Here is a 25,247-nt window from a genome sequence, read left to right on the forward strand (position 1 = left end):
AGGAGAGGTTGCTACAGTAGTAACAACTTCCAAGACACAAATATAAAATAGAGGTACTGTAGCAAAATAAACACATGGGTTATCTCCCAAGAAGTTCTTTCTTTATAGCCATAGATGGGCTCATCAGTTTTAATGATGCACTCGCAAGAAATAGTAGTTGAAGCAAAAGAGAGCATCAAGAGGCAAATTCAAAACAAATTTAAGTCTAACATGCTTCCTATGCATAGGAGTTTTGTAAATAAACAAGTTCATGAAGAAAAAAGTAACAAGCATAGGAAGATAGAACAAGTGTAGCTTCAAAAAATTTAGCACACAGAGAGGTGTTTTAGTAACATGAAAATTTCTACAACCATATTTTCCTCTCTCATAATAACTTTCAGAGGCATCATGAACAAACTCAACAATATAAGTATCACATACAGCATTCTTATTCACATGCATAAAAGTATCATTACTCTCCACATAAGCATAATCAATTTTATTAGTTGTGGTGGGAGCAAATTCAACAAAGTAGCTATCATTATTATTCTCATCATCAAATATAGGAGGCATATTGTAATCATAATCAAATTTATCCTCCATAACAGGCGGTACTAAAAGACCAATATCATTATAATCATCATAAATAGGAGGCAAAGTATCATCAAAGTAAATTTTCTCCTCAATGCTTTGGGGACTAAAAATATCATGCTCATCAAAGCCAGCTTCCCCAAGCTTAGAATTTTCCATATCATGAGTGCCTTTTACCTTTCCTCCCCGGCAACGGCGCCAGAAAAGTGCTTCGTTGCCGGGATCCGGTGTGTGTGTGCCGTTTACCTTTCCTCCCCGGCAACGGCGCCAGAAAAGTGCTTGATGTCTACGGGTGCTTCTATTCTTGTGGACAGTGTTGGGCCTCCAAGAGCAGAGGTTTGTAGAACAGCAGCAAGTTTCCCTTAAGTGGATCACCCAAGGTTTATCGAACTCAGGGAGGAAGAGGTCAAAGATATCCCTCTCATGCAACCCTGCAACCACAAAGCAAGAAGTCTCTTGTGTCCCCAACACACCTAATAGGTGCACTAGTTCGGCGAAGAGATAGTGAAATACAGGTGGTATGAATAAATGCGAGCAGTAGCAACGGCGCCAGAAAAGTGCTTGCTGGCGTGCAGCTGATGGTAGTAATATTGCAGGAAGTAAAGATGCAGTAAAACAGTAAACAAGCAGCGATAGCAGTATTTAGGAACAAGGCCTAGGGATTATACTTTCACTAGTGGACACTCTCAACATTGATCACATAACAGAATAAATAAATAGATGCTAGACTCTACACCCTCTTGTTGGATGATGAACACCACTAACTGTGTAGGATTACACGAACCCTCAATGCCGGAGTTAACAAGCTCCACAATATTCAATGTTCATATTTAAATAACCTTAGAGTGCATAACAGATCAACATAACCAAACCAAGTACTAACATAGCATGCACACTGTCACCTTCACACTACGAAAGGAGGAATAGATCACATCAATACTATCATAGCAATAGTTAACTTCATAATCTACAAGAGATCACAATCATAGCCTACGCCAAGTACTACACGATGCACACACTGTCACCATTACACCGTGCAGGAGGAATAAACTACTTCAATAACATCACTAGAGTAGCACACAGATAAATTGTGATACAAAACACATTGCAATCATAAAGAGATATAAATAAGCACTTCACTATGCCATTCATAACAGCGAATAAGTATTCTGTGAAATATAGCCTAAGAGACCCACACGGTGCACACACTGTCACCTTTACACACGTGGGACAAGGAGTCTCCGGAGATCACATAAGTAAAATCCACTTGACTAGCATAATGACATCTAGATTACAAGCATCATCATATGAATCTCAATCATGTAAGGCAGCTCATGAGATTATTGTATTGAAGTACATAGGAGAGAGATGAACCACATAGCTACCGGTACAGCCCCGAACCTTGATGGAGAACTACTCCCTCCTCATGGGAGACAGCAGCGTTGATGAAGATGGCGGTGGTGTCGATGGAGAAGCCTTCCGGGGGCACTTCCCCGTCCCGGCGGCGTGCCGGAACAGAGACTCCTGTCCCCCAGATCTTGGCTTCGCGATGGCGGCGGCTCTGGAAGGTTTTCTTTGGTTTCGTCGAACGTCATAGGGTTTTCGCGACGGAGACCTTAAGTAGGCGGAAGGGCGGCGTCAGAAGGGGTCTGGGGCCACCAGACACTAGGGCGGCGCGCCCCCTGATACGTCTCCGACGTATCGATAATTTCTTATGTTCCATGCCACATTATTGATGATATCTACATGTTTTATACACATTATATGTCGTATTTATGCATTTTCCGGCACTAATCTATTAACGAGATGCCGAAGAGCCAGTTGCTGTTTTCTGCTGTTTTTGGTTTCAGAAATCCTACAAAGGAAATATTCTCGGAATTGGACGAAATCAACGCCCAGGGTCCTATTTTTGCACGAAGCTTCCAGAAGACCGAGGGAGGAAAGGAAGTGGGGCCACGAGGCGCCGCCACAACAGGGCGGCGCGGCCCAGGTCTTGGCCGCGCGGCCTTGGTGTGTGGGGCCCTCGTGTGGCCCCCCGCGTTGCCCTTCCGCCTACTTAAAGCCTTCGTCGCGAAACCCCCAGTACCGAGAGCCACGATACGGAAAACCTTTCTGAGACGCCGCCGCCGCCAATCCCATCTCGGGGGATTCTGGAGATCGCCTCCGGCACCATGTCGGAGAGGGGAATCATCTCCCGGAGGACTCTTCACCGCCATGGTCGCCTCCGGAGTGATGAGTGAGTAGTTCACCCCTGGACTATGGGTCCATGGCAGTAGCTAGATGGTTGTCTTCTCCTCATGTGCTTCATTGTCGGATCTTGTGAGCTGCCTAACATGATCAAGATCATCTATCTGTAATTCTATATGTTGTGTTTGTCGGGATCCGATGGATAGAGAATACTATGTTATGTTGATTATCAATCTATTACCTATGTGTTGTTTATGATCTTGCATGCTCTCCGTTATTAGTAGAGGCTCTGGCCAAGTTTTTACTCTTAACTCCAAGAGGGAGTATTTATGCTCGATAGTGGGTTCATGCCTCCATTAAATCTGGGACAGTGACAGAAAGTTCTAAGGTTGTGGATGTGATGTTGCCACTAGGGATAAAACATTGATGCTATGTCCGAGGATGTAGTTATTGATTACATTATGCACCATACTTAATGCAATTGTCTGTTGTTTGCAACTTAATACTGGAAGGGGTTCGGATGATAACCTGAAGGTGGACTTTTTAGGCATAGATGCATGCTGGATAGCGGTCTATGTACTTTGTCGTAATGCCCAATTAAATCTCACTATACTCATCGTATCATGTATGTGCATTGTCATGCCCTCTCTATTTGTCAATTTCCCGACTGTAATTTGTTCACCCAACATGCTATTTATCTTATGGGAGAGACACCTCTAGTGAACTGTGGACCCCGGTCCATTCTTTTACATCGAATACAATCTACTGCAATACTTGTTTTACTGTTTTCTGCAAACAATCATCATCCACACTATACATCTAATCCTTTGTTACAGCAAGCCGGTGAGATTGACAACCTCACTGTTTCGTTGGGGCAAAGTACTTTGGTTGTGTTGTGCAGGTTCCACGTTGGCGCCGGAATCCCTGGTGTTGCGCCGCACTACATCCCGCCACCAACAACCTTCAACGTGCTTCTTGGCTCCTCCTGGTTCGATAAACCTTGGTTTCTTTCTGAGGGAAAACTTGCTACTGTCTGCATCACACCTTCCTCTTGGGGTTCCCAACGGACGTGTGCTGTACACGCCATCAAGTATTTTTTCTGGCACCGTTGCCGGGGAGATCAAGACACGCTGCAAGGGGAGTCTCCACAATCCAATCTCTTTACTTTGTTTTTGTCTTGCTTTATTTTATTTACTACTTTGTTTGCTGCACTAAATCAAAACACAAAAAAATTAGTTGCTAGTTTTACTTTATTTACTATCTTGTTCTCTATATCAAAAACACAAAAAAAATTAGTTACTTGCATTTACTTTATCTAGTTTGCTTTATTTACTACTGTTAAAATGAATACCCCTGAAAATACTAAGTTGTGTGACTTCACAACCACAAATAATAATGATTTCTTATGCACACCTATTGCTCCACCTGCTACTACAGCAGAATTCTTTGAAATTAAACCTGCTTTACTGAATCTTGTTATGCTAGAGCAATTTTCTGGTGTTAGTTCTGATGATGCAGCTGCCCATCTCAATAATTTTGTTGAATTGTGTGAAATGCAAAAGTATAAAGATGTAGATGGAGACATTATAAAATTGAAATTGTTTCCTTTCTCATTAAGAGGAAGAGCTAAAGATTGGTTGCTATCTCTGCCTAAGAATAGTATTGATTCATGGACTAAATGTAAGGATGCTTTTATTGGTAGATATTATCCTCCCGCTAAAATTATATCTTTGAGAAGTAGCATAATGAATTTTAAGCAATTAGATAATGAACATGTTGCTCAAGCATGGGAGAGAATGAAATCTTTGGTAAATAATTGCCCAACCCATGGACTGACTACTTGGATGATCATCCAAACCTTTTATGCAGGACTGGATTTCTCTTCGCGGAACCTATTGGATTCAGCTGCTGGAGTGTCGTGGTACCGTCACGGCATATGCCATAGGGTGGCTAATCGAAGTGGTTCCTGAGGGATCTCACGGCGGTATCCGGAAGCGGGTATGGGCACGAGCGACACGGCGACGTACCCAGGTTCGAGGCCCTCCGGTGGAGGTAAAACCTCTACTCCTGCTATGAGTGTATATGGTGATCACACTGTACAGTGGTGCTCCTAGAGCTGTGTCCGGCTGGCCCTGAGAGGCTAGGGGAGACGATGGTCTCTCTCACTGGGCAGCTCTGTAGGTAGGTGAAAGCAATAAATGATCGATCGTCCCTGCACTAGAGGGGTAGTGCGGCTTATATAGGCACCGGCACTTTACACATAAGACCCTATAGTCTACTGGCCGGCTTGGCCGGCTCCGGCTTCCGCTCCTTCCCGAGGCGGTGACGTCAGGAGTGGTTGAGGCATCGTGGCCTGTCCCATCCGGCTGCCACGGTCAGCGGTATGGAGGAGGTGTCCCTGTCGCCGTCAGCCACTGTAGCCAGTACGGATCGTCGTAAGCTCTGACGGCCTGTCCGGCGCGTGGCACTATTGCTCCACAGTGCCCCGCGCTTTACGGAAGATGGAGTCAGCGTGGACTTTGGGAACCCGGATCACCAACCCGGTTTCTTCCAGTGCAAGACTCGCCAGCCTCGAGTCGGTCTGAGGTACAAACCCCAGTCGGATATGGCTTGTAGAAGCCGGCCCAGCTACAGCATTGGTGGCCGCAGCCAGGCCGACTAGGACCTAGAGCCAGCCGGCTTCCGGACCAGCCGGCCACGGCGCCAGCCGGCTGCTCCTCAGCCGGCCTTTGCCGCCAGCCGGCCAGTGGACAGCCGGCTCCTCCGCGTCCATTGCCCTATCCGGGGTCTTCCCCCCGACATTAGCCCCCGAAGCTGGCAAGGTCCTGCGTTTAGAAGGACCTAGGCAGGTTTTCCTGGCTTCTCCGATATATTTGACGGCACTTGGAGGGGCCGACTGAGGATTTCCTCTCAGCCGGCTGCGCCCTCATCCGGCTCGTTCCTGCCGGCTGCTCCCAGCCGGCCGCTTTTTACACTTGTACAGTTTTTGCTTTCTCGCAAGATCCGATGGCGCCTCCGCCTTGCTGATGGATTTTGGTTTGAGTGGAACTTTTGGTCCGGCTCCGGCTTGCGGCGCGCCGGAGTCTCCGCCGCCTCGGGTCCTGCGCCCGACTTGACTGGTCTGACGCCTGGCCCGGCGGTCGGTTCGTCTGGTCAAATCAATGTCCCTCCGGATCCGGTGCGGTAGTGGGCGACGCGGTGTGGCCGTTTCCGGTAACCGTTGTGGACGTGGGAGGAGTTACGCGCAGTTACGGCGCAGTAAATCCGGCGACGTGGGAGGAGTTACGGCCCACGACCGCCACTTGGAGGCCAACCGCCCGCGTCGGGTGGCTATAAATGCCGCGGGGGAGCGCCTCGAGGCGGCCACTTGCCATTCTCTTCCTCCTCGCGCTCCTGTTCCCATCGCTCTCCTCTGTGCACTTTAGCTCGCTGCTGCTCCGGCGAACATCTTCCGCTGGCGAACTCCGGCGGGCGAATTCCCACCGATCCGCCGCCGCCACTCCGCCAATCCGGCGCCACGGGGCCGCGCGTCTCGACGGAGCGTCCTCAGCCGCCGCTGTCGCCGCCGCGGTCGCAAGGTTCTTCCTCGCCGTTCAGCCTCTCCTGGTCATCTTCTTCCTCGACCTCGTCAATGGCGTCTCCCAGCGGATCGTGGAGGGGCTCCTACATGCGCGAGGATGACATCGAGCAGCTGGTACGCCTCCGGCGGATCCCGCAGTCGTTGATCACGCGGGTGCCCGGCGAGGAGACGGAGCCCGAGCCGAGGGACGGCGAGCGCGTCGTCTTCGGCGCGCACCTCGACCGCGGACTGGGGCTGCCGGCTTCGACGTTCTTCCGGCAGTTCCTCGACCACTTCGGCCTTCAGCCGCACCACCTGCCGGCCAACGCGTGCGTCCTCCTGAGCTGCTTCATAGCGTTCATGGAGGCTTACGCCGGCTTGTGGCCCGACATCGACTTCTGGAGTCGGCTCTTCTTCCTGAAGGCGCAGACCAACGACGGCCGCCTGCGAGCCTGCGGCGCCGCCTCGATCTACACCCGGCCTGGTACGCCTTTCCCCAAGATCCCCACCGTCGACTCGGTGAAGAACTGGCAGATGTCGTTCTTCTACGTGCGCAACGAGGGGGAGCTCGTCGACCGGATCAACCTGCCGGAGTTCAATCCGGCTCCTCCAGTCGGCCGGATCAACTGGAGCCACAACGCCCGCTCGACGGATCAAAACGCCGAGGTGAACTTGCTTTGGGACTTCCTGGCGACAGCCACCGATGGCGGGCTGACTGCCGAAGATCTCCTCTGCACCATCGCCGAGCGCCGGGTGCTGCCGCTTCAGATGCGCACCCACAAGATCGGGCACATGTCCGGCCGGTTCGATCCGAACCGGACGTCCAAAGTGCCGCTCACCAAGGCCCAGGTGGCCAGCCGGGTGAACCACATCACCAAGGCGAACCTGGTGGAGGACTGGAGCTATGGGCTGGTGCCCTGCGACAGGAACCATCCACCGGCGCGGGTAAGCTTCGTGTCTTTGCCATTTTCCGGCTTGCGGCTGCGAGGCCGACTTCCTTTTTCTTCTGCCGACTTCCGGCTTGTCATATGCTCATGTTTTTTCTGTCTTTCTAGCTTTTTGAGCGCCAGAACGCCGAGGACGGCGACCTGGCGATGAAGAGGTGGACGCCGGATCACGTCGATCCGGCTGACCAAGCCGGCGACCATGCCGGCGACGACGACCTGCCGCAGGCGCCTGATCTAGGCGGCCAGGGGGAGCACAATCCGCCCCCTTCACCAGAGCACCAGGAGGAGGAGGAGCCGGCGACATCCGGCACGGGGCCAATCCCCGCCGTGCCTCTGCGCACGAGGCCGCCAAGCACCACGGCGACTTCGGCGCCCAAGGGCACGAAGAGAGCCGGCTCCACCGCCGCCGCGGAGTCGAGGGCGAAGAAGCAGCGCCGGCAGCAGCCGAAGAAGGTCCCGGAGCAGGCCGGGTGAGTTCTCTCTCATTTTCTTGTTTGATTCCTTTTCTTTCCTTACTTTCATGCTTATCATCTTTCTGTTTATCCGGCTAGGGCCCCTATCAAGTTTGCCCAGGGCGGCGGCTCCCGGCAAGCTCCACGCGTGGTGTCGCCGCTTCCGCGCCAGAGGAGGGAGCAGACGCCACAGCCTTCCTCGCGCGCACCTACGCCGCCGCCGCCTGCGACAGGGGCGTCTTCCTTTGCCGTGCCGCTGGCCTCCGCGCCAGATCGTGGCATGCGGGTCGAGCCAACGCGGCAGCCGACGCTGGACGACATGTTCCCGCGCCGGACACCTCTTCTGGACCCAGCCGCTGGGGCCGGGCGGGGCATGCCGCCATCTACTGGAGCCGGAGCTGGCAGGGCTGCTCCTGGAACCGGCACTGGCAGGGCCGCGCCGCCCGCGGCCGGAGCCGGTACCAGGCCCACCGTGGTGGAGCTGGACGAGAGCCCGGAGGGGGCGCCCCAGGCGCCGGAGACAACTGGGCCGGCTGGGCCATCCGCTGCGCTCGGAGCAACGCCGCCGCCGCAGCCGACGAGGGACGAGCCAGCCAGGCAGGAGCCGGCGAGGGACGAGTCGGCCAGGCAGGAGCCGGCGAGGGACGAGCCGGCGCGCATGGAGGGCGCCGACTCGCGCGCGCTGGTGAGGACGGAGGGCGCAGCGGGCCCGTCTGAGGGCCTTCATGTGGCCAAGGGTGCCCGGCTGGTGGCTGTGCCGTCCGCCTCCGACTCCAGCTTCGGCTCGGCAGGAACTATGGAGAAGGCATGGCACCAGGCGAACTCCTGCGAGGTACTCAGCCGGGAGGGGCAGCCTGGCACGGCGCCCATGAAGATGCTTTTCTCCGGCTATCGCGCCAGCCTCAAGACCAAGGCCGCCGAGACCCTAGCCCAGCTGGCGACGCTGGAGGATGCTGAGAAGGTGTGTTTTCTTTTCTTCTGCGATTTTCTTGTCCTGGTAGCCCTCCGAGACGTGGGCCGGCTGCCTGAAGCCGGTCCAGGTTTCGTCTAAACAACTGATTCTTTCAGACGGTTGAGGAGCGGCGCACCTTCTTGTACAACCAGGTGGTGACCAGCTACCACTGGGCCAAGATCGAGCGGGCCGCCTTGGCTCGTGAGCTGGAGGTCGTCAAGGGTGAGCTCTACGCTTCTTTCGACTTGATGTCTTATTTTCTTTTTAATCTTGGTTGGCTGATATTTCTTTCCGGCCGCCCCGCAGCTGAAGCCGCCAAAGTCCCGCAGCTGGAGTCGGATCTCCGAGCCGCTCGCGCGCAGTGCGCCGAGAGCGAGGAGGCGGGCCGATCCGCCGCCGGCAAGCTCAAGCTGGCTGAGCAGGAGCTGACACGGCTGCGCCTGCTGGAGAAGAACCACATCACCGAGCTCAACTCCCTCAGGTCGGCGGAGAAGGAGAAGGTGGATGATCTGAGCCGGCGGCTGTCGGAGGTGGAGAAGCAGCGGCTTGCGCTGCAGGAGGAGGTCACTGCCAAGTCCACAGAGCTGACGGCTACCGCCAAGCGTTGGACCGACGATTTTAGCGCGCTTGATCGCGGCTTGGCGGGTGAGTGCATCTTTGTGTTCCTTCCCTTTGCCGGCTTTCGGCTGTCGACTGCCGACTTTCGTTGGTAGCCGGCAGCAGAAACTTCTTATTTCTTCGCTATCCTCATCTTCGGGCTGGCGGCAGTCGATTCTTGCCGGCTGCCGCCAGGCTTTTCCTTTTGACTTGGGACTTCGAAAATTTGCATTTTTCAGCTTATTTCGGCTTGGATGGTTTCTGACTTGCTTCTTCTTCTTGCAGCGGCCTTCCCGGAGACGCAAGACGCGGCTTTGGCAGCCGTTGGCGCCGCGCGCGACTCCAGGAGGCAGGAGACCGGCGAGGGCAGCTCGGAGTACTTCTCCATGGAGGACCACCTGGCGTCCATGGCCGCCCGCATCGAGCCCGTCACCAAGCTCGGCTGGGAGCTGCGGAAGGCGGCTGAAGAGCTGGTGCCCATGCTATGGCCTGGGGAGGCGGCGCCGCAAGATATCTCTGGCCTCATCTCCTCGATGGAGCAGGCGCCGGACCGCTTCCTCGACTGGAAGGAGTCGGCCACGCGCGCCGGTGCCGATATGGCGCTGTCCTTTGTCCTCTCCTGGTACAACGAGGTGGACCTGGGGCAGCTTGAGTTCCGGCGAGCCGGCGTGGAGGACAAGCTCCCAGCCGACTTCAAGGCCGCCCGCCTTGCTCGAGCCAGCACCATCGCCGACTTCGTCGACAAGACGCTCTTCGTCGCGGACCCAAACCCTCCTCCATCCGATGGAGAATACATGGATGATGAGGAGGCGGAAGACGTGCCTGAGGACGACCCGGCCGCCGGCTCCACTGATGCCCCTCCGGCTTAGATTTCCTGCTTTTCAGTTGTTCTTTTGCAAGTCAATTTATTAAATCCCCGGGATGCCGGGTGCAGATGTAAGACAATATTATCGCCCTTTTATTAAGTCACACTTTAGTGTGTTTGTTAATCATTTGTGTGCCGAGTTGCTTTCTTTCGACTCGTTCGCTTTTTCCCATCCGCCCCACCCTTTGGCTGTGCCCTTGCCGGTCGTACGTCCGACTTGCGATCCGTCGCCGGATCAAGAGCGGGCCGCTGGGTGAGGCCGACAGTATTTCAGTCGAACGAGCTGAATTCGGCAATCCGGCACTTTATGAAAAGTTGCAAGTCAACTCGCTTTTACTCTTTCCCTTAGTCGTTTTTCGCGTGCCGGCTCCCTAGGGCTTACTCCCGCCAGCCGGACAGCCGGGTTGCGGTCTGTAGCTGGATCGGAAGCCGGCTGTCGGAAACCGGATCACGTTACTGAGCCGACCGCGTGAGAGGGTTCAAGCCAATTGGCGAAACAAGGTAAAGTACGCGAAAACTTCTGGGTGTGCCACAGAAGATAGGGCCATCCGGATCCCCATTTCCCCGCAATAGCGAGAGAAGATGCCTTGGGAGAAGTTGGTGCCGTTGTCGGTGATGATAGTGTGGGGGTAGCCGAATCTCACAATGATTTCCTTGAGGAATGTGACGGCTGTGAACCCGTCCAGTTTCTTGATTGGCTTGGCTTCGATCCACTTGGTGAATTTGTCAATCATCACCAAGAGATGTGTCATGCCGCCTCGCGCCGTTCTGAATGGGCCCACCATATCCAAGCCCCATACGGCAAATGGCCATGTGATGGGGATGGTTTTCAAGGCGGAAGCCGGCTGGTGTCTTTGCTTTGCGAAGCGTTGACAGCCGTTGCACTTCTTCACCAGATCTTCTGCGTCTCTGAGCGCAGTCGGCCAGTAAAAACCGTGCCGGAAGGCTTTGGCCACTATGGCTCTGGATGAGGCGTGATGTCCGCACTCTCCTTGATGGATTTCCCGTAGGAGTTCAATCCCTTCAGCCGGCTCGACGCACCGCTGGAACACCCCACTTACGCTGCGTTTGTACAGCTGGTGGTTGATGATGGTATAGGCCTTGGCCCTTCTCTCAATCTGCCTGGCCTGGACTCTGTCATCAGGCAGCACATCGTCGGTGAGGTAGGAGAGGAACTCTTGTGCCCATGAAGGTACGCATCTTATCTCGAATACGCTGACCAACAGGGCCTCCTGCGTGGGAGCTTCCGGATTCGACTGCATGGTCGCCGGGTTCGGCTTGCTAGCCGGCGGGTTCGGCTTGCTAGCCCCCGAGTTTGGCGATGAAGCCCCCGGGTTGGACTGAGAAGTCCCCGGGTTCGGCATGCTAGCCGGCGGGTTTGGCTTGTTAGCCCCCGACTTGGGCGATGAAGCCCCCGGGTTCGGCTGAGCAGCCCCCGGGTCAGCCGGCACGAATATTGAATCCGAGTCCGGTGACGGTATGATGGACGGCTTCTTGAGAACCGCCAAGGCGACACCCGGCGGAATGGCTTGCTGGGTTGAGCCAATCTTGGATAAGGCGTCAGCCGCCTCGTTGTTTGCCCGTGGCACATGGTGGAATTCGCAGCCGTCGAAGAAGCCGGATAGCTGCTGGACATGGAAGCGGTACGAGGCCATGTTGGCGTCCTTCGCGTCCCAGTCGCCAGATGCTTGCTGTATAACCAAGTCGGATTCGCCGAAGCAAAGTATGCGACGCACGCCAATCTCCTTGGCCAGCTTCAGCCCATGAATGAGCGGTTCATACTCCGCCACATTGTTGGATGCGGCGAAGTGGATCTGCAGGACGTAGTCCAGCCGGTCTCCCTTGGGAGAGGTGATGACGATGCCGGCTCCCAAGCCGTTGCGCATCTTCGAGCCGTCGAAGTGCATCTTCCAATGTGTGGAATCCGGCACAGGCGGCAGGTATTGCATCTCAGCCCAGTCGACGAAGAAGTCCGCAAGGATCTGCGACTTGATGGCTGTGCGTGGCTCGTAGAGGATAGTGTGGGCGGCTAGCTCCAGGGCCCACTTGGCAACCCGGCCGTTGGCATCCTTGCTGCCGATGATTTCCGCCAAAGGCGCTGTGGCAACCACCCTGATGGGATGTTCTTGAAAGTAATGCTTGAGCTTCTTGGCCGCCATGTAGACGCCGTAGGTGACCTTCTGATAGTGGGGGTAGTTTTGCTTCGACTGGGAGAGCACTTCGCTGAGGTAATAGACTGGGCGCTGGACCAGCTTCTCTCTGTTTTCGGCTTCTTTGCGCTCCACCACCAGGACAACGCTAACCACTCGGTTGGTGGCTGCGATGTACAACAGCAACGGCTCCATTGAAGCCGGCGTTGCAAGGATTGGCGCGGTTGAAAGCACGCGCTTCAAGTCACGGAAAGCTTCATCCGCCTGCGGTGACCAGACGAACTTGTCCGCCTTCCTCATCAATTGATACAGGGGCAGTGCCTTCTCCCCCAGCCGGCTGACGAAGCAGCTCAAGGAAGCCAGGCAGCCAGCAAACTTCTGGACGTCCTTGAGGCACTGCGGCAGTTCCATCTTCTCCAGGGCACTGATCTTGTCTGGGTTGGCTTCGATCCCTCGCTGAGATACGAGGTATCCAAGGAGCTGGCCAGACGGCATGCCGAATGTGCACTTGGCCGGATTGAGCTTCATCCGGAATCTTCGCAGATTGGTGAAGGTTTCTCTCAGGTCATCAAGGAGGGTAGGCATCTCCTTGGTTTTTACAACGACATCATCCACGTATGCGTGAACATTTCTGCCGATTTGATCCTGCAAGCATTTTTGCATGCACCTTTGGTAGGTGGCGCCTGCATTTTTCAAGCCGAACGGCATAGTCGTGTAGCAATAAGCCCCATACGGGGTAATGAACGAAGTCTTTATTTGATCATCCGGATTCAAAGGAATCTGGTGGTAGCCTGAATAGGCATCTAGGAAAGACAACAGTTCACAGCCGGCAGTCGAGTCTATGACTTGATCTATGCGCGGCAGGGGAAAGGGATCCTTTGGGCACGCCTTGTTCAGGCTGGTGTAGTCGATACACATGCGCCAGGAGCCGTTCTTCTTCAAAACCAGGTCCGGGTTCGCCAACCAGTCCGGGTGCAGCACTTCCATGATGAAGCCGGCAGCTAGGAGCCGGGCGATTTCTTCACCGATGGCCTTCCTTCGTTCTTCGGCGAAGCGCCTGAGAGGCTGCTTCACCGGCTTGGCTTCAGGCCGGACGTGGAGGTGGTGCTCAGCCAACTCCCTCGGCACACCCGGCATGTCTCTTGGAGTCCATGCGAAGATGTCCCGATTCTCACGGAGGAAGCTGGTGAGCTCGTTTTCCTATTTCTTGTTCAAGCCGGCACCGATGGTGACGAACTTGTCCGGCTGCGCCGGGTCCAGCAGGATCTTCTTCGTGTTGTCGGCCGGCTGGAAGTGAGTCGTCCCAGCCGGGTTGCCCGCAGCCGACATGTCTGTCTGCGCGGCTTTGGCGAGGGCGACGGCGTCGTGGATGAGCTGCTTCTCGGTGGCGATGACCAGCGTCTGGGCCATCTTGGAGCTCTGCGTGGCGCAGTCCATGGAGCGGCGATAGTCGCCGGCTACGGTGATGACCCCCTTGGGGCCAGGCAGCTTCATCTTCAGGTACCCATAATGGGGCACCGCCATGAACTTGGTCAGGGCCGGCCTGCCCAGGAGCGCGTGGTAGGGACTCACAAGGTCCACCACCTCGAACTCGATTCTCTCGGTGCGGAAGTGATCCGGCTTCCCGAACATCACCTCCAGCGTGATCCGGCCGATCGGCTGGCAGCAATGGCCTGGCACGATGCCGTGGAAGACGGTGGGGGTGGGGCGCAACTCGGCCTCCTGGATGCCCAGCTTGCGGGCGGTGTCGCGGTAGAGGATGTTGATGCTGCTGCCGCCGTCGATGAGGACGCGCGAAAAACGCACGCTGCGCCGGGTTGTGCCGATGGTGGGGTCGAGGACCATGGCGTAGCTGCCCGGCTTCGGCAGAACAGCCGGTGTGTCGCAGCGATCAAAAGTGATGGCCTGCTCTGACCAGTTTAGGTACTGGGGGACCGGCGGTATGACCGCGTTGACCTCGAGGGAACGGCGCTCTTGGCTCGTCCTGTCCTCGGGCTCGGAGGTGAAGATGATGTAGGTGGCGTCTTCGGCCAGATATCGGCCGCCATGGTGCACTTGGTTAGCCTCGTGGTGCTCGAGGTTGGCGTTCTCTGTGCCGGCTTGGCCACCCGGCCCGCCGGCTGGTGGGGGCGGGGGGGAGGCGGAAGAGGCTCACCGCTTGTCAGCCGCTTCATGAAGTGGCAGTCGCGGGTGAGGTGGTTGGAGGGGTTCTTGCCGCTGTGGTACTTGCACGGCGAGTCGAGCATCTGCTCGAAGGTGTACTTCGGCTTCCACTGCCGGTCTGTTTGCTTCTGGCGGCGGCTGCCGCCTGCCGCGTTGTCTGCCACGGCGGCTACGTGGGCGGAGCCGTACCAGCGGTCCGGCTGGTCGCTGTGACGCTTGCCGCGGTAGTTGTCCCACCGGCTGCCGTGCGACGCGCCCTCGGCCGGCTTGTGGTTGTCCCTTCTGGTGGGGGCCGGCGGAATGTCAGCCGGCGCCTTGCCGGCTTCCTCAGCCAGCGCGTACTTGTCGGCGATGGCCATCAAGGCGGCCATCGACTTGGGGTCACTGCGGCGCAACTTGTGCCACAGCATGGTGTTGGGCCGGCAGCCGCCCATGAAGAAGCTGATGGCTTGCATCTCATGCACGCCCTCGCAAGAGTTGCGCATCTCGCACCAGCGCGTTAGGTACGCGCGATCCGTCTCGTCCGGGCCCTGCTTGCACATCTCAAGCTGTTGAGGGCGACCCGGCCGGCGATAAGTGCCGGTGAAGTTGCTGATGAAGGCGGCTTCGAAGTCGAGCCAGCCGTTTATGCTGCCGGCTGGCAGGTTGTTGAGCCATGTGCGGGCGGAGCCGACCAGCATCAGGGGGGAGTAGCGCACAGCCCAGCGCTTGTTGCCCTTGGCGATGCCGACTGCCGTGGAGTAGTCCAGCAGCCAGTCTTCCGGCTTGGCGGTGCCGTCGTACTTGGGGGTGTCGCGCGGGAGCTGGAAGCCGTCGACCATGGGCTCGTTGAGGATCCGCGGCCCGAAGCACTTTGGGCCGGCTGGCCCCTCTTCCTCCGCGATGCGGGATTGAACCAGCCGGTCGAGGCGGTCTCGGGCGTCAGCGGGCTCGATGCGCGGGCCCAGCCGGGAGTGTGCCGGCTGGCGCGCGCCGCTTGCTTCTGGAGCCGGCCGGTGATGACGGCGGGGCTCGGAGTCTTGCTCCTGATTCCGGCTTGGAGGGGGCCGGCTGCGGCCGCTGCCGCTCGGCTGGTGGCTTGGCCGGCCCGAGCTTCCGTGTGTGGCCCGGGAGTCATGGCGCCGGCTTGGTGCTGGGGAGGCGGACTCGGCCGTGTCCCTGGCGCCTTCCCTGTCGTTGCCTGCAGCTCCACGAGCGTGAGAGGCTCTAGGGGCATTGACATACCTGGGGTCGGCGATCTGCCTGTTGGCTGCGTTGAGCAGCTCAGTCACCCGCCTGGTCTGGCGGCGTAACTCTTCGCCTTCGAGGCGGTTCAGCTCTTCCGCGGCGGCTTCTGCCGCACGCACGTTCTTGTCGGGGGTGTTGTAGACGGGGAGCTCCGCGGACGGAGCCGGCGAAGGAGCGCCGTCGCGGGCGATCTCAGCGCCAAGGTCGCGGCCCTTGCGGCGGATGTGGCCAGCTCGGCTTGGCTCGTCGCCGCCTGGAGTGAGGCCGTGGGCGCGGTTGTACTCGCGCTGGGTAATCTCCATCTGGCGCTTAGCAGCAGCCAGCTCTTCAGTTTGCTTGAGGAGGAGCTGGCGGTGCGCCTCCAAGTCCGCCTCGATGGCGGCGGGGTCTCCGCCAGGCGTGAGCGGGGTGCTCAGCTTTGCCCGGACTGCATCCAGCCGGGACGGTGGCGGTGGCGCTTTCGGGCCCGAGCCGGAGGCGTTGGGGTCGACGTTGCGCTCCAAGTCGGGGCCGCGCATGCGCGGGTTCTTGGTGGGGAGCTCGTCGCCAGCCATCATGACTTGCACGACGGCGGGGCTGGCGGGAGCACTGCCGCCGGCTCGCGGAGGAGGGCTAGCGCAGCGCAGCACCTGCCGCGGGTAGCGCGGCGGTGCGACGGTGGCGACGTAGACGTCGAAGCCGCCGAAGGAGATGACGCAGCCGCCGGCCGGGAAGGGCTGGTCAGCGAAGCAGCCAGCGTTGTCGCTGACGCAGTCGAGGGAGCCGAATCTCCAGATCAAGCCTGAAGCGACTCGCTCGCCTGTGGTGATGGTGAGGCCCGTCCGGATGAAGACACCGGCCGAGGATGCTGAAGGCCCCACGGTGGGCGCCAAATGTCGTGGTACCGTCACGGCATATGCCATAGGGTGGCTAATCGAAGTGGTTCCTGAGGGATCTCACGGCGGTATCCGGAAGCGGGTATGGGCACGAGCGACACGGCGACGTACCCAGGTTCGAGGCCCTCCGGTGGAGGTAAAACCTCTACTCCTGCTATGAGTGTATATGGTGATCACACTGTACAGTGGTGCTCCTAGAGCTGTGTCCGGCTGGCCCTGAGAGGCTAGGGGAGACGATGGTCTCTCTCACAGGGCAGTTCTGTAGGTAGGAGAAAGCAATAAATGATCGATCGTCCCTGCACTAGAGGGGTAGTGCGGCTTATATAGGCACCGGCACTTTACACATAAGACCCTATAGTCTACTGGCCGGCTTGGCCGGCTCCGGCTTCCGCTCCTTCCCGAGGCAGTGACGTCAGGAGTGGTTGAGGCATCGTGGCCTGTCCCATCCGGCTGCCACGGTCAGCGGTATGGAGGAGGTGTCCCTGTCGCCGTCAGCCACTGTAGCCAGTACGGATCGTCGTAAGCTCTGACGGCCTGTCCGGCGCGTGGCACTATTGCTCCACAGTGCCCCGCGCTTTACGGAAGATGGAGTCAGCGTGGACTTTGGGAACCCGGATCACCAACCCGGTTTCTTCCAGTGCAAGACTCGCCAGCCTCGAGTCGGTCTGAGGTACAAACCCCAGTCGGATATGGCTTGTAGAAGCCGGCCCAGCTACAGCATTGGTGGCCGCAGCCAGGCCGACTAGGACCTAGAGCCAGCCGGCTTCCGGACCAGCCGGCCACGGCGCCAGCCGGCTGCTCCTCAGCCGGCCTTTGCCGCCAGCCGGCCAGTGGACAGCCGGCTCCTCCGCGTCCATTGCCCTATCCGGGGTCTTCCCCCCGACATGGAGGTACCTTTATGTCCATCACTCTTGGTGAAGCAACAAAGCTCCTTGATAATATGATGATTAATTACTCTGAATGGCACACGGAAAGAGCTCCACAAGGTAAGAAGGTAAATTCTGTCGAAGAAACCTCTTCCTTGAGTGATAAGATTGATGCTATTATGTCTATGCTTGTGAATGATATGACTAATGTTGATCCTAATAATGTTCCGTTAGCTTCATTGGTTGCTCAAAAAGAACATGTTGGTGTGAATTTCGTTAAAAATAACAATTACAATAATTCTAGGCCATATCCTGCTAATGGTAACTCTTATGGTAGATATGTTTCACCTAATGAGGAAAAGATGTTAGAAATTGAAAGATCCACCAAGAGCTTTATGCAATCACAATATGAGCAAAATAAATTGTTTACTAAAACTATGAATGAACAATCTACCTTTGTCGTGGATGTAACCACGGCAGATGCTACAGGGGGTAGCACTTCATTGATGCGAGGGGAAGGGAACATTGCCATCTACGGGTCGAGGTGCAAGAGACGCAAGGGTTTTACCCAGGTTCAGCCCCTCCGGAGAGTAAAAGGCCTACGTCCTGCTAGATCTTTATTGCTCAGTGGAGAATTACAATGGGGGGGCTCAGTCGGCGGCTACGCCGAGAGCTTACAGGGGGAGATTGGATCTTGAGTAAGGTGTCCTCTAGGGTTTAAGCTCGGGGGTTTATATAAGCACCCCCGGCCTAGGGTTACATGGAGATAACTCCGAATCATATCAGTTGCTACTAATCCGGGATCCGCTATCCCTCTCGCAAGTAATCTTCTTGTCCAGCCGTGTGGACCTCCTCCTTGGGATCACGGCCCAGTCGCCTTAGGGCCTGGCCGCTTAGGCGGCGGCGATCCACCCAAGCCTCTAGCTTCATGGCGACTGGGACTGGCGACCCACCCCCTATGGGCATATCCCCATCAGTAGTCCCCAAGCGCGGTGGTGAAGAAGCGCGGATCTGGAACAAGTCTTGGAGAGGCGCGGTGATGGATCAAGATGAGTCGCCGCCGGGCTTCCAAAGATAACGTCGCGGGTGCGGTGGCAGTCTCAGTCGCCATAATTTGATCAGTCAGTCGGCGTGTGACAGTCGGCTCTAGCCAGTCGCCGTTTGCCAGTCGACGCGTAGTCACCATAGAGACACGTGGAGAGGCCAACGGCTAGATTTCACGTTGACCGAGGCGCACACCGTTTGCATGTTGTTGACCGTTGGGCTCGACGTGACCGCTAACGGCTAGTTTAACGGCTATTCAGCCGGTGACGGCGCAGATCTCGACCGTTGATTGCGGGGCGGCGATTCCGGGACAATTCAACGAACAGATCTCATCCTCAATCTGAGCGAGTGCGGGCGGTATAAAGGGTCGCCCCTAGGATTAGGGTTCAACACTCCTCCGCATTCATCCCCCATCTTCTCTTCATCTCATCTTCATTCCACACTCCACACGCATCCATGGCGGCGAAGGGTTGGGGCAAGTCGAAGGTCACGCGGGAGTCTCTCCTCCCGTACGTCGCCTCCGGAGTCATCCCGGAGTTCAACCAAGAGCGATGGCGGGTTCCGCCGGCGAACGAGACGGAGCCCCTCCCACGGCCCGGGGAGTTCGTGATCTTCATGAGCTTCCTCGATCGCGGGTTCGCTCTCCCCACCTCCGATTTCCTCCGGCAGTTGCTGGCCTTCTACAGCATCAAGGTTTCCGACCTCGGGCCGCACAGCGTCCAGCAGATTTCTCTGTTCGTGGCGCTGTGCGAATGCTACTTGGGCTGTCCGCCCTACTTCCCGCTGTGGGTGTCCATCTTCCACGGGCGGGCGACTCGGGCCAGCAAGAACAGCGAAGCACTCATCCCGAACGGGGGGATCACCTTCCAGGTGAAGTCCGGGGAAAGCTTCATCGACATGGCGCTCCCCAAGAAGGCGCAGTCGCTGTGGCGTCGTTTCTGGTTCTACGCCAAGGAGTACACTCCCCCGGGCGAGGTATGCATTCCCCAATACAGTCCCGAGCCGAGCGTCCCGCGGCGCCTCAATGTCCGGTCGCTGCCGCGCGAGCAGGAGAAGGTGGTGAAGGATATGCGCCAAGCGATCCAGGCGCTAAAAGATGACGGCCTGACGGCGGTCGATATGTACAACTGTTGGCTCGGCCGGCGGCTGATCCCCCTGCGGTGCCGAGCTCACCCCATGTGGGAGTACCGGGGACAGAACGACCGCACCCGGTCGACGGCGACCGAGTGGGACGAGGGCGAGTACCGGAAGGCGCTCGCTAAGATCACCACTGCCACCTTTACCTCCTTCGAGGACGGCTTGCAGCCCTACACCGAAGACACCCCAGCGCCTCAGGTAATGCTTCGCATGGCGACTTCGCACGGCTTAGCCGCGCTTCTTCCTTTCTGACTTGTTCCTTTGATTCGATTGCAGCGTTGGCAGAAGATCGCGGACCACCTCCCTCCTCTCGCCGGAAAGGAACCACCGGAGATGACCGAAGGCGAGGAGGAAGAGGTCGACGAGGAGGAGGAGCGCACCGAGTCGGACTCGGAGGCGCGGGACTTCATCAGACTCCCGCGGGTCGAAGAGGGGTGCCGAGTCCTCGTCCCCAGGGCGCGGCCGAAGAGGAGGCGACCTCCCGTCCGGAGGACAAGGCGGAGCCCTCCAAGGAAGGGGCCGAGCCGCTATCGAAGCGACTGCGCCCCACTCTCCTGGAAGGGTCCATGAGGCTTCAGTGTCCCTTGAAGGACGCGATCGATGCGGGAGCTCGGGCCGGTCCGGGCGTAAAAGCGATTCCCACGGTGAAGTAAGTATTTCTTGTCGAATTTATCCTTCCTGCGACTGGACTGATTGTCGACTCACCTCGCCTCTCTGTAGGTCCAAGAAGAAGACCTTGGCGAAGCCGCCCGCGGCCAGGGTGGCGGCCACGAGGGCGGCCGAGGCAAAGAAGAAGGCCGCGGAGAGGAAGGCGGCGCCGTCCGACCTTGGGGGTGCGGGGTCGGCTCCAGAAGAGCCCGCCGCCGGGAGTCAAGCGGAGAAGGAGAGCACTAGCCACGTCGAGCCCACCGCCAACGTTTTTCCTCTACCCAGCATGGCTCGCGGGGGCATGGCGAGTGCGGCGACGGGTCCGGACGTTGCTCCGCCTGTGGTGGAGGAGGAGTCGACTGACATTGGATCGACCGAGGGGCAGAAGGCACCCGAAGTTGAAGAGGACATCGTCGAGGAGGGCGGCCTGTCGGAGCCACTGAAAGAGCGCCGGTCCAAGGCCGCCAGGGACCGCGCCCCGCCCAGTGACACCGACACGCGGACGGGCGAGGTTCCGTCGACTGAGGCGGTGATGCGAGCGGACGGGGCGACCGAGTCGCGTCATCCGCCGCCGTCTTCATTGACCTTCACTGAGCTCCACACGGCGCTTGGCGAGGCGCATGTGGTAAGTGTCGCTGAACACGTGGCCTAGTCACCCCCAGTCCCCGAGGGTCGACTTGGTCTGAAAGGGCGAGTCGAGTCTCTGTTGCTTTTTGTTTGTTTGACCTTGGCATTTTTGTTTGGTTTCCGTAGGCGGAGATTAAGCGGCTGACCGCGCTTGTGGAGGAGGCGGCGCAGAAGAACCGGAAGCTGATTGCCCTGGGCAGTAAGTCATGCCCGCTCGCCGTCCTCATTCAGTGTCACTGGCCCGGGCGTTCGTTCTCACCGTTTCCTTTTCTTGTAGCGCAGGCGCAGCAAAGGCTCTTGCCGAGGCTCGGGAAGGGTTCGTCAAGGAGTCCTTCTACCGTGAAGCCGAGTTCCGGCGCAGCAGGCCGAAGAGGCCCGGAAAAGGGCGAAAGCGGAGGTGGCGGAATTGACGAAGGTCCTGGAGCAGAAGGGCCGGGAGCTGGAGGACGTCATCACCGAATACAAGGTGAAGCTGGAGGCCGCGACTGATGCGCGGGACTCTGCACGTGGGGCTGCCGCGTCTCTGCGGGAGGAGGTGGCGGCCTTTAAGCAGCAGCACGCCAAAGAACTTGCTGCGGAGAAGGAGGCGTCCGAGGGCATCGTCCTGGCGGTGCAGGCCGAGAAGACCAACTTCGAGGCTTTCGTCAGGGAGATGTCGCGGTAGATTCTTGGTAAGTTCTTGTTGTCGCACTGCTTGTTTTATTTGCCGGGGGTTTGAGCATCTGAACACGGCGAGTCGGCCTCGGGGGTCAGTCCCCGAGCGTGGCGAGTTGGCCTCGGGGGCCAGTCCCTGAGCGTGGCGAGTCGGCCTCGGGGGCCAGTCCCCGAGCGTGGCGAGTCGGCCTCGAGGGTCAGTCCCCGAGCGTGGCGAGTCGGTCTCGGGGGCCAGTCCCCGAGCGTGGCGAGTCGGCCTCGGGGGCCAGTCCCCGAGCGTGGCGAGTCGGCCTCGGGGGCCAGTCCCCGAGCGTGGCGAGTCGGCCTCGGGGGCCAGTCCCCGAGCGTGGCGAGTCGGCGTTGAAGGGGAAGTTCTCATTTTTCCCTTTTCCTTGTGTTGTTGACTGCAGGTACGTGCGACTTCGTGGAGACGGCGACTCCACGGGAATGCCTGTCGACCGCGACCGCGCGTATCATCGCCTGCGCGGGGGAGATACTTGCCGCGCTCCAGTACCTGAGCCCGCGGGAGGTGATTCCGCGGGACACGCCATCCGTCTTCAAGGCCGTGTCCAACATTCCGGCTGTTGTTGACTGGCTTCGTCGCTCTTCCTGCCGCGTTGGCATTACCATGGCTCTGAGCATGGTGCTGGCGCATTACTCGAAGGGTTCGACGTGGAGGAGGTCACCGCTGGCTTCCCTCGGAGACTGGGAGTTCGATGTTGCCGAAGTGCTGCGGCTGAGGGATGCGGTGCGCCCCTTCGCCGACCGAGTACTGGCGACCGCGGACTTGGAGACTCATATCCCCAGCCAAGCGGCTCCTGGTGACGCGGAGAAGGAGCCGGGCCCGGTGGACTACCCCGCGGAGCGCCTCTTCCATGCTGCTGCCGCCGGCTCGCTGTCTACATATCCGGTCGTGGTGTACACGCCGAAATTTCGTCACGGCGATGACGGCGTCGAGCCTGTCGTAGAGGGGCTCCGGGGTAGTCCTCGTAGTTTCCTGAGTACCGTGTAAGAAGTAGCTAGATTTCGCGAGCGGGTGTTAGTTGTAAATAGAATGATGACTTTTGCTTAAATGTGATTCGGTGGTTGCTTTTGCATTATTTGAGACGGCGATGCATTGGAGTTGGTTCCGACTATCCATGGCCTTCAGGTGTCGGTCGCCTTGCGACCCCAATGAAGGCTATCGACTTGACTGTTTTCCTTTTCGAGCTGGGCGTCCCCAGTCGCAGTACGTAGTCATTATAGTACGAATAGCAGCCTCATGGGTGGAGTAGTGGTGTGGTGTAGTTTGCGCTGTTCGGATGTAGCGCGCCACTCGTCGTGGCTCGGTGAGCCAGTCGCTAGGCGACTCCAAAGGGGATCATTGCGGGCGTATTTTCCTTGGCGAGCCGCGGGTCCGTTTTGCGGGGTCCCTAGTCGAAGTACTTAGCCACGCAATTCGCCAACCTAAGGTAGAGGAGGGCATTGGTGTGCTTTATAACGTAGCACAAGGCGGTCGCCGAGGCCCGTGGGGCTGGCCGAGCGTGCGGCCCTGCTGTGGGTTCCAGTCGCCGTTTTCACCCGATGGCGTGAGAGATGGTGGGTGACCGGGCCTGGTGTTGCGCCTCGGTCACGCCGCCATCCCGTGTTAGCCCGGCTACTTGGCCGATCGTGGACTTCTCTCTTCCAAATAGCGGCGACCGGAGGTCTCTCAGTTCCTAGTCGCTTGTCGCGGCGACTAAGCCGGTATGTCCCGGGATGAGAGATGACGATATTTGGCGGGTGAGGGAGAGGTAGTCGGAGCTTGAGATCAAAAAATGGTCGGCGATTTTTATTACCCTCTGAATTTTCGGATTACATTTTTCCCTTAGGTATAGAACCGCCGGAGGAGGTTGATGTTCCAGGGCGCTCCACCTCTTTAGTGAGCGGCTCGCCTTTGTCGTCCTTGCGGACGTCGATGAGGTAGTAGGAGTCGTTGCCGAGTACGCGGCCGACGGCGAATGGTCCTTCCCAGGCGGGGACAGCTTGTGCATCCCTTTCTTGTCCTGGATTAGCCGGAGTACCAGATCGCCGACTTGGAAGGAGCGACTCCGAACGCGGCGATCGTGGTAGCGACGGAGGTCCTGGCTGGTAAATGGCGGTTACGGAGAGTGCGAGGTCTCCGGCCTCGTCGAGGAGATCGATGTCATCTTGGCGAGCTCGCTCGTTGTCTTCTTCGGCGTAATTGGCGACCCGAGGTGAGTCGTAGGCGATGTCCGTGGGCATGACGGCTTCGGCGCCATATACCAGAAGAAAGGCGTGAAGCCGGTTGACCTGTTAGGCGTTGTGCGGATGCCCCATAGTACCGAAGAGAGCTCCTCTCGCCCAGCAGCCGGCTGCGCGGCGCTCTAGGGGCACGACCAGGCGTGGTTTGAGTCCGTGCAGGATGCTCTGGTTTGCCCTTTCGCTTGGCCGTTCGACTCGGGGTGGGCGACGAGGCGAGATCGAGTCGGATGCCCTTTTCTTCGCAAAGTCAGCCATCTCCCCTTTGGCGAAGTTGGTGCCGTTGTCGGTTATGATACTGTGAGGGTAGCCGTACCGATAGATGAGCTCGCGTAGGAACTTTGTGGCCGTCTTCCCGTCGCACTTCTTTATGGGCTTTGCTTCTACCCATTTGGTGAACTTGTCCACCGCTACCAGGAGGTGAGTATATCCGCCGGGGGCCGTTTTGAATTTTCCCACCATGTCCATGCCCCATACGGCGAAGGGCCAGGTGAGGGGGATGGTCTTCAATGCCGATCCTGGCATGTGCGACTGGCTTGCATGCTTTTGGCACCCGGCGCAGGAAGGGACAAGCGCGATTGCGTCTTCGTGGGCTGTTGGCCGCAGAAGCCGTGACGAAAGGCCTTGGCGACGATTGACCCCGCGCCTGCGGGGTCGCCGGAGTACCCAGCGTGGAAGTCGCGTGCATGTTGCGCCTTCCGCCGTGGTGACGCATCGTTGGAACACTCCCGAGACAACTGCGCTTGTATAGCTCATTGTTGACGATGGTGAAGGACTTGCATCTGCGCACGATGGCGCGTGCTTTGGTTTCATCCATCGGCGGTGCACGGCTCTCGAGGTAGCTTATGTATGGCTCGGTCCAATCGGTGCTGTCGACGGCGAGTGCGACTAAGGCGGAGTCGGGAGCAGGTGGCTCGGCAATGTCCAGCCTTTCGCGGTGTGCGCGCACCGAGGTGGCTGAGGATGTCCGGGACGACGCCCGGAGGAGGTTGAAGTCGCTTGGACCCGATTCTGGCTAGCGCGTCGGCTTCTTCGTTCTTGCGCTGTCAACCCACTCGACGACGTGACCGGCGGCTAGCGCCGGCTTGGTCGACGGCGCGTTTGTATGCGATCATGTTGGCGTCTGTGGCGTCGCAGGTGCCGGAAGTTTGGCTGGCGACTAGGTCGGAATCGCCGAGGCAGCGCAGCCGTGTTGCGCCCATCTCTTTTGCGACTCGCATGCCGTGCAGGAGCGCCTCGTACTCGGCCATGTTGTTGGTGCATGGCTCGAATCTGAGTTGCAGGACGTACTTCACTGTGTCGCCCTTTGGTGATGTGAGGACGACTCCCGCGCCTGCTCCTTCGAGGTTTTTAGAACCGTCGAAGTGCAACGTCCAATGTTTGAGGTCCGCGGGGGAGCTTGGCTGCTGGGCCTCTTCCCAGTCGGCGAGGAAGTCGGCGAGTGCTTGAGATTTGATGGCGTGGCGTGACTCGTAGGTGATGTTGT

The 25,247-nt window shown here is 58.0% G+C and overlaps 1 protein-coding gene across 1 annotated transcript in view; it reads left to right on the plus strand.

The window, feature by feature from the left end:
• The window catches only part of LOC127328721 (uncharacterized), an 89,919-nt gene that overhangs the window by 52,900 nt on the left and 11,772 nt on the right, over positions 1–25,247 (plus strand). Inside the window, exons 4-5 of the mRNA XM_051355298.2 lie at positions 20,312–20,864; positions 20,993–21,065. Of these exons, the coding sequence (XP_051211258.2) occupies positions 20,312–20,864; positions 20,993–21,065 (626 nt within the window). The remainder of the gene's footprint in view (positions 1–20,311; positions 20,865–20,992; positions 21,066–25,247) is intronic.

This window comes from Lolium perenne, chromosome 2 (genome assembly GCF_019359855.2).
Source record: "Lolium perenne isolate Kyuss_39 chromosome 2, Kyuss_2.0, whole genome shotgun sequence".
NCBI lineage: Eukaryota > Viridiplantae > Streptophyta > Magnoliopsida > Poales > Poaceae > Lolium > Lolium perenne.